General features: G+C 41.9%; 1 protein-coding gene across 3 annotated transcripts; it reads left to right on the forward strand.

Moving 5' to 3' along the window:
• The first annotated feature begins 912 nt into the window (after nt 1–912).
• LOC123165300 (uncharacterized WD repeat-containing protein C2A9.03) lies at nt 913–6,594 on the forward strand. 3 transcript variants are annotated; one of them, XM_044582925.1, is made up of 10 exons: nt 913–1,149; nt 1,351–1,507; nt 2,054–2,218; nt 2,292–2,378; nt 3,460–3,594; nt 3,686–3,796; nt 4,647–4,738; nt 4,950–5,055; nt 5,605–5,691; nt 5,791–6,594. In XM_044582925.1, exons 2-10 carry the CDS (start codon nt 1,361–1,363, stop codon nt 6,202–6,204), a joined length of 1,344 nt encoding a protein of 447 aa, XP_044438860.1. In that variant the 5' UTR covers nt 913–1,149; nt 1,351–1,360; the 3' UTR covers nt 6,205–6,594. The 3 variants fall into 3 exon arrangements, with proteins under 3 accessions (XP_044438860.1, XP_044438861.1, XP_044438862.1); XM_044582926.1 differs by having other exon boundaries at nt 920–1,149; nt 1,262–1,507; XM_044582927.1 differs by having other exon boundaries at nt 920–1,507; nt 2,016–2,218.
• The last annotated feature ends 2,295 nt before the right edge of the window (nt 6,595–8,889 follow it).

The following is an 8,889-nucleotide window of genomic DNA, read 5'->3' on the forward strand; positions in this document are numbered from 1 at the left end:
CCCATCCACCTCCTCCCTCTCTACGCTGCCACCTGAGCCCATCCGCCTCCTCTCCTCTGCTCGCCCACGCACTCCGACATCGCCATGGTCCGGCGCAAGATCACGACGTACACTATGCTGACGCTAGAGCGCCGGTGGCAGATCACGGGGGAGATCCAGGCGAGGTGCGCCGCCCGCATTGATGTCGGTCAGCCTTCGAACTCGCGGGAGCAGGAGGAGGAGGAGGAGCAGGAGCCGAAGGAGAAGGAGGAATAGCAGCTACCAGAGCCGATGAAGGTGGCGGATCCGGAGGAGGAAGTGGCGGATCCGGAGGAGGAGGAGGAAGCGGAGCAGCCTGCTCCAGGGTTCACCATGGACGAGGCGGAGGTGGAGTTCGCCGTCGCCCAAGCCGTGAAGATGACGGAGCAGCAGGGCATCCTGAAGTCCATTCAGGATGAGGCGTATGTGGAGGCCAATCAACAGTTTCTTTGGCAGGAGCATGCGGCGTCCGACGCGTTCTTCGTCAAACTCGACGCGAAGATATAGGAGGAGGAGGCCGAGCGGAGCCGGATACGACCCGGAGCCGGGCACAAAGATTGACGACATCTCCGACGAGGAGTAGCTACATAGTACGTAGGTTTTTAAATTTGCATGCTTTTGTATGGATTTGAGAATTTAGTATGACATGTCCGGATGCAATTGTATTAATTTGAGGAGTGCTTGGTCGTTACCCGCCGAAACGCCCGAGCGCGCCGATTTGTCATATGCGGCTATAGATGATCTTATTACGTACTCCCATTTAATTTGGTGCAAAAAACACGACCAAATACAGATATGGGCATACGAATTCGAAATAGAATAGAACAATTTCCAAATCCTAGTTGTTTTAGAAATATAAAACAAAAACGTCCCTCAAAAAGGAAAAGAAAAAACGTTCAGTTCTGTCTGTATCAGCCAGACCTCTCCTCTCGGGTATCGGCGCCGTCTCGAGCTTTCGCACCGCCTAATTCCCAAACCCGGCGCCGCCGTGTTACCCCTTCCCCTACGCCCACGGTCGCGCCTCCAGGCCTCGTCCTAAAGCGCGCCACGCCGAATTCTTCTCCCCCTCCCACCCCCCTCTGCCCGATTGGCCTGGCGTGGAGATCCACCCCCGCGGATTTTCTCTTCTTGGTAACGAAGACCTGACTTGCTTTGTATATTCAATTTTTTTTCTAACGTTTTCTTTTGATGCGAGCAGCCGAATCTTAACACGGGGTTATGAAATTGATGTGTTGAATTATAGGACTATTGTGGAACTGCTCTAGAAAGTCTCTGGTGATGGTGGTCCGTTTATGTTTCATGTGCTGTTGATTACCGCTGTCGCGCTTGCAGGTCCTGAGACATGTCTCACTACCAGGAGCACAATGTTGATGACATGGAGGATGATTACGACATGGATGATCCGGTAGATGACATGGATGGTGAAGATTACCTAGGGCCGGAGGCTAGGGACGACTCTGATGAGGAGGATGACGAGGATGCCGAAGCGGTGTGTATATGTCTGTTGATTTTTGTTAATTTGATTGTGTAGGTCTTTCAGTATTCTTTAGCTAATTTACTCCGGTTGTTGACTTGTGCCGGTGCATTAAGCAGTGAAGGGAGATCTAGGCAGTTGAAATTGTTGACTTACTGCCATGTTAAGTTTGGAATTAGTGTGACACCATACTTTCAAAGGATAGCTACAAGCCTACACAACCTTGAAGCCTCATTTTGCATTCAGTTGCCCTATACATTTTCCATGGTCCCCTTCCTGTATAACTTGGGTGTTTCTTAAACTGCCTTTTCCTATCTTTTCTCTCTTTGCTTGCTGAACTTTCATAAAATTTGTTATGGTACATATCAGTGCAGTCCAATGAGGTAGGAAAAACAATCCAGTAGGTTTTACCTTTTAAGTTCTTATTTATGTTTTGAGCCACCAGAGCTAAGATACATATGATTCAGTTTGTATCTGGATGACTAAATAAAGCTTTGTTTGACTATTCCCATTGCTTGTATAGTCACTGGAATGCTCTAAAAGAAATAATTGTTGCTTTAGAATAAGGCATCCGACACATCATCTGAAGAAGCAAGACGTGGAAAAGACATTCAAGGAATACCATGGGATCGCTTGGAACTTACCAGAGAAGGATACAGGGAGACAAGATTATTACAGTACAAAAATTACGAGAATGTACCTAATTCTGCAGAAGCAGCAATGAAGGTATGCCTTTCAAATAAGTTAATTTGTGTGGAGAAAATATTCTGACATTGTGATTGGCACTTCTGTAAAACAGGCATGCAAATCTACTGAGAAAGACGGAACATATTATGAGTTCAGGCGAAATACTAGATCAGTAAAATCTACTATTCTACACTTTCAGGTGAGTTCCTATACGTCTTTGTTTAGTAAGTACTCCCTCCGTCCCAAGTGACAAATAACACTCTTATATTATGGGACGGAGGGTGTAACATATAAATCCTGCATTTCAATACAGATGGTTTATTATAAAAGTATTACCAGAGAAATTGTTATTTGAACATTTAAACTATCAGACACTAGAAACTTTTTCAAAAGATTAAATGACGCATTTGTTCAATTGCAACGTGTGTGCAGTTTTATCTAAATGTTCATACACGAAATTTTGTTGTAACAATGTAACATTTATACCTTAACTACTGTATTACACAGCAAGCGCACAGTGATAAAAAATTCGATCTATATTTGCCCCTGTAATTATTTATTTACCATTTAGATGGCTGTGGAGAGGCTATCGAGAAACTTTTTAAATCATAACCAACCTGTTCTCTACTTCTCTTCAGTTCACTATTATCACTTGTGATGTATGTGCAATGTTTGTGTCTACCAATTTAGCTCATAACACTACATTTGTGTTTGTACAATACCTATTTCTGTTAGTAGTTAGCTAGAACAGGTCAATTCTGTAGTTCTTCAGGGGCTTACCATCTGATGGGAAGGGGGAACAGTCCTACCTGCTACCTGTCACTGGCATGGTGGCACCTGATAGCCATCTTTATGACCATCCCTGCCTCTTATTGCAGATAGATGCGTTTATAAACAATTAATTGAAGGGGTGCCTAGAGTATCTTTGATTATTAATGTATCTTATTGTGCCCATGATTGTATTTTCTATGCCAAGATGGATCGACTGTGTGAAAATAAAGTCCACCGAGAACTCCCATGGAATTTTGGGTCCTATTTGGCTTGGTTACATCGGTCTATTAACCACCCTGCTTATTATTATTATTCGAGGATATTATTCAAATAATGGTTTAATCTGTTCAAAGACTTGTCTGTTTCATGATTCTGCATGTAATTTTGTTTCAATTGGTTAAAAGAAATGTGGAGGGTGCTTGTTGCCAGTCTTAGTTGATGCTCCTTTATTTTTCTTCTGATACATTGATGTTAAATAAGAAATTAATCGAGTTAATCTATGCCTGCAGCTGAGAAATTTAGTATGGGCTACATCCAAGCATGATGCCTACCTAATATCGCATTACTCGGTGCTACACTGGTCAGCCTTGAGTGGTGTGGACACAGAAATTATGAATGTCGAAGGGCATATTGCACCAAGTGAGGTAGTGTCTATAGTTACTAAATTTTCATCCTAGGTTGCACTTTCATTTGTTGCTCTACCTCTATTAATGATATTTTATTATTTCATTGCAGAAACATCCAGGAAGTTTATTAGAAGGGTTTTCTCAGACTCAAGTTAGTACGCTGGCAGTCAAGGATAATTTGCTAGTAGCTGGTGGTTTCCAAGGAGAGCTAATATGCAAAGTAGGATCACTGTATCACTTTGTTTTTGCACTGACCCTAAATTTTTTGGGGAGTTCTATCTCGCAATTGACTGGGAGGACCCAAACTTGTGGATAGCTGCATCTTGCCACGACAACCATCTTACCCTGCCCATTCCACAGTACCTTACCAGTGACCATCATCTGTGTTTCTCCTGCCTCACCCACCCACCCTACAATTTCCCTACCCCACCGGCCCATCTTTCATGTGGCCAACTGGCCATCGGTAGCACCTTTGTCACCTTAGTGTGTCTGCACCGCTCCCCCTGTTCACTTGCTTCACGACCTCGGCACTGACTTCTCCCTCTTGTGCATAGTTCTTGTGAAGCTGCAGGCACCTGACAGAACCTCCTCGTGCAATCTGAAGGTCTTCTTGACTGCAATGCCCCTGTTGCTGATCCCATGGCTTGCATCCTGTGAATACGAATTGTCCGCAGGCATTTATCTTTATAGTTCCTTTAAATTTGTCACTATCTGCTATATTTGTTATATATCTGAACCCACTCTCTTAGTATTAGCTTGTAGCATATGATGAGGTTCCATTTTCCCTCAAAAAAAAAGAGACGAGGTTCCATTTTTCTTACAGAAACATGACAAGGTTCCATTGCCTCTCTTGTTTGCTGGTGGGGATGCGTGTGAATGTGCTGTTAGCTATTTTCTTGCCTGGTTGCTAGTGCACCTCCTATTCAGTTAAATGGATGCTGTTCATTTACAAATTCAGTGGGCAAGTAACTACATATTACATTTATTTCGAACTTGAGTATGATGAAATATATTTGTGAGCTCTTGGCACTGATAGTTTTCTGATGTTAACCTTGGTCAATGTGATGCAGAACCTGGACCAAGAAGGAATAAGCTTTTGCTGCAGGACAACATATGATGATAATGCAATCACCAATGCAGTGGAGATATTCAACACCTCTAGGTAAATGTTATGCTCGGCTGTTAAAGATTCAATCTTGCTGAACATTCTTAAAAGATAAAGAAACTAGCTGGACTGTAGCCACAAGATTACTCTTCCCTAGAACTTATTTCATCAGAATGTTGGAACGAGCTCATATCAATAGCTGCTGCCAAGAATTCTTTTGAAAGTGAAATTAATATTAATGTTTCTCTCTGGTCCATAATTTCTTCAGTGGTGCTGTTCACTTCATTGCATCTATTAACGACTCCGGTGTAAGAGAATATGATATGGAAAGATACCAGTTATGTAAGCATTTCCGCTTTGATTGGCCAGTGAATGTAAGTTCTGTTATTCACATTGTCATTTACTTTTTTTTTTGGTATTCCGTACTTTATCTAGAGCAATACTTCTATATTATCATTTCTAACAAGCTCCAGCTTTTATTTGTCTTCATGAAATGGTTTCCTAAGCCTAACTTGATATGTATAAACTAAATCCTTTGAACTGAACGGTCAAACCTAGAGTCTGCCAACAGTTGAGGCAACCAAAGTGTACTCGAAGAAATCTAATCCAATCAGAACACTCAATTAAAGGAAATGAATAAATATTGATAGTGCTTATAAGTCTTGGTGCCTAAATGTGCTTCTTCCATTACTGGCTCTTCTGGCTGACTGCCACCATATACAAGATGGTGCTTGACCCTGGAATCCAACTATACGTTTGTCAATTTCAGTGCCAACTGCTAAACCATCACTTTGTTTTTTTTCCACATCTTCTCTTATTATCTGGATAATATTCTATTAATTTCTTGTCTGTCACTTGTAGCATTTAGGATAACTGTTGAATTTACATTTTAGTTTCAATGACTGATCCTTCTATTGGCGCAGCACACGTCTTTGAGCCCTGATGGGAAGCTTGTTCTCGTTGTCGGGGATGACCCAGATGCTTTGCTTATTGATGCTAATTCAGGAAAGGTAAATCAAACATGCACATTTGTTAGGTTTAAAGCATTTTGCGAGTGCCTGTCTATGCATTTGAAAATATAAAATTAAATGTTTTGTATCTGGACACAGGCTATTCATTCTATGAAAGGTCACTTGGATTTCTCATTTGCATCGGCTTGGAGCCCTGATGGCCGGACATTTGCCACTGGCAATCAAGACAGGACATGCCGGGTTTGGGATGCCAGAAATCTCTCGCAGTCTCTCCATGTCTTGAGGGGTAACCTTGGTGCTATAAGATCTATTCGCTACACATCAGATGGTCAGTTCCTGTCGATGGCGGAGCCGGCAGACTTTGTCCACATCTTTGATGTCAAAAGTGATTATAACAAGAGGCAAGAGCTGGATTTCTTTGGTGAGATATCTGGCATGTCTTTCAGCCCTGACACGGACACGCTCTTCGTCGGTGTTTGGGACAGGACCTACGGCAGCCTACTTCAGTATGGCCGCCTCTATAACTACTCATACCTTGACTCGCTGTTCTAAGGTCAATGCAAACAAGTGTTGGTTGGGCCTCTTGTGTGTCACTTCTGCCGATTTTCGTCGGCGCCGACTATTAGGTACTCCATAATCAGATTTATGTTATAGATTGGTCATTCTTTAATAATTCATGTATCCTGTGTTATGTGTACAAAAGAAATGTATACAGATATAGCTTTGCTTTGAGGTAGGAGTTGTAAGTTATGTTTCTAGGGCTAGTTTGCTCCATGAATCTGGATGTAAACTTTTACCTGAGATGTGTACCTTGAACATCTCCTACTGCATTGACCGAAACCGGTATGCTTCGGTGGTATGTGCTATGCCGCAGTTGTGTGGAGCAGTTTGGATTGTATAATTGAGCCGTTATACACCTGTTTGTGAATCCTATACACCTGAGAAGTTTGTCTCCACTATCTTATTTATCCTAACATTCAACTTATCCACCTCATCAAATGGGCAATGTCAGCAAAACAACTGCATGTTCCCACGTCATTGACTGAGCTCATTTTATTTATGAGAGCACTATTCGAGGTGGGTGATCTTCTCCCCGTTTTCTCCATAGCAGTGCGTCCATTTTTCTTTTTAAACACCTCTCCATATATTAATTAATTTAAAATGTGATTACAATCGTTCATTGCAGGTGTCACGCAGGGCGGGAAATTGTTAAAAAGAGAACTACCTGATCTACTATCAAAACTAAAACTAAATTTAGCAATCACATGAGCCACTGAATTGGCCCTTCTATTTATTTTGGACAACTTGAAATTTTTCAAAAGTCTGGTAATGCCAAGCGCTTCCTTTTTGAGGTCAACGAATGGGTATCTGTCAAAACTTTCATTTGCAAGAAAAGAAGGCACAAACACAATCAGTTTCCAAAAAAACAGGCATATTAAGAGAAATACCGATATATAGCCCAGCAAGCCATGCCTGAAGTTCTGCTTCATCCACACTAGAATATAACCCAATAAAGTCCCAAGATGAGACAATGAGATCACCAGTATAGTTCCTAGCCACCGCTCCAACGCTCGCAGCACTTAAACTCTCCACAAAATTTGCATCAACATTGATCTTGATATCGTTAGAAGGAGGCGGTTGCCACACCTCTTTGGATCTCACCATGGTGTTTCTTAGACCAAAACCCGCCACCACCTCCTTTCCTTTGTTATTGGTGACTACCTCATTAATATCCTGACACGACATGAAGGAAGACCTATAGCTTTCGAAATATAGCAGAGCCTGTAATAGTTTCTTTTTCTTTCCCAGAAATCAAGTCATTCCTCAAGTGCCAAGCTCTCCAGAAAGAAATGGAATGTGCTCCCTTTGAGAACAGCTTAACTAGTCTAATAAAATAAGTAACCAGTTTGAGAATAAGCCTCTTCCCCTGGCAAATTCCAAACGTCTCTCAATGCCAGCAAAGTGCAGGAGCCTTGGGGCAAGAAACAAGAGCGTGAAAAGTGATCTCATCCTCAACCCCACTGATAGAGCAAGTACAAATGGTAGCTTGACGATGTAAAACTCTATTAACCTAAACCGTCAGGCTATCAGGTGCTGCAAGCCATCCAAAAATTCTAATCTTTTATGGGATATTGGCCTTCCAAATGATATCACACAACCTCCTTTCTCCGTCAATAGCAGTACTGGATTGCCCAATATTTTCTTTCCGATCCTTAAGCTTTAATGCCAGATTGTATGCACTCTTCACTGTAAACAATCAATTCTTTTCAAAATGCCAAGCAGTGAAATCACCATCCTCCGAGGATTGAATCCGCAACTTCAAGATCTCTTCTGCATCATGAGGATAAAAAGATATCTAACAATTTTTCCGTCCCAATCCCTAGACTCGCTCTTGAATAACTCTGAAACCCATTTGAGTCGTCAAATTTTCTCACCCTCCTCGACCCTAATCAACTAGGATCATGTAACCTAGACCACGGTACCCATATAAGCTCGGGCTAGACTAGTCGATAGAACAAGAAGCTGAGAGTTGGAACTTAGTCCCTTGATCATCTTTGTAACACCTATACACATTCAATACAACTGACCAGAAAGTAGGATCTTACCTCCTTCCCGAGGGCCTGAACCTGGATAAACCCTCTTGTTTCCCATCTGATCTACTTGTCTGGTAAGAGTACCCTATCGAGGGTTCTGCCAAAAATAATTTTGACTAATTGATATAATAGTGTCTATCACCTATTTTAAAAATAATCATGATATTTTAGGTGAGATTTTTGGCCTTTAGAGTGCTAGGAGTACCCAAGTGAATTCTAATAACCGAGCGGGGCGACTTCGAATTGGAGAAGGGGTCGTGCGAGTGTTTGTGTGCCGAGTCAATATTTTGCTTCGATTCCAAGCCTTACTACTCCTGCCAAATAGAATCAAACCCTAGCTCATCAGTGATCAAACTATTGGAAGTATGCCCTAGAGGCAATAATAAAATGGTTATTATCATATTTCCCATTCATGATAAATGTTTATTATTCATGCTAGAATTGTATTGACCAGAAACTTAGATACATGTGTGAATACATAAACAACACCGTGTCCCTAGTAGGCCTCTACTAGACTGGCTCGTTGATCAAAGATGGTTAAGGTTTCCTAACCATAGACATGAGTTGTCATTTGATAACGAGATCGCATCATTTAGGAGAATGATGTGATGGACAAGACCCAACCGTAAGCTTAGCATATGAA

This window comes from Triticum aestivum, chromosome 7D, assembly GCF_018294505.1.
Source record: "Triticum aestivum cultivar Chinese Spring chromosome 7D, IWGSC CS RefSeq v2.1, whole genome shotgun sequence".
Lineage (NCBI taxonomy): Eukaryota > Viridiplantae > Streptophyta > Magnoliopsida > Poales > Poaceae > Triticum > Triticum aestivum.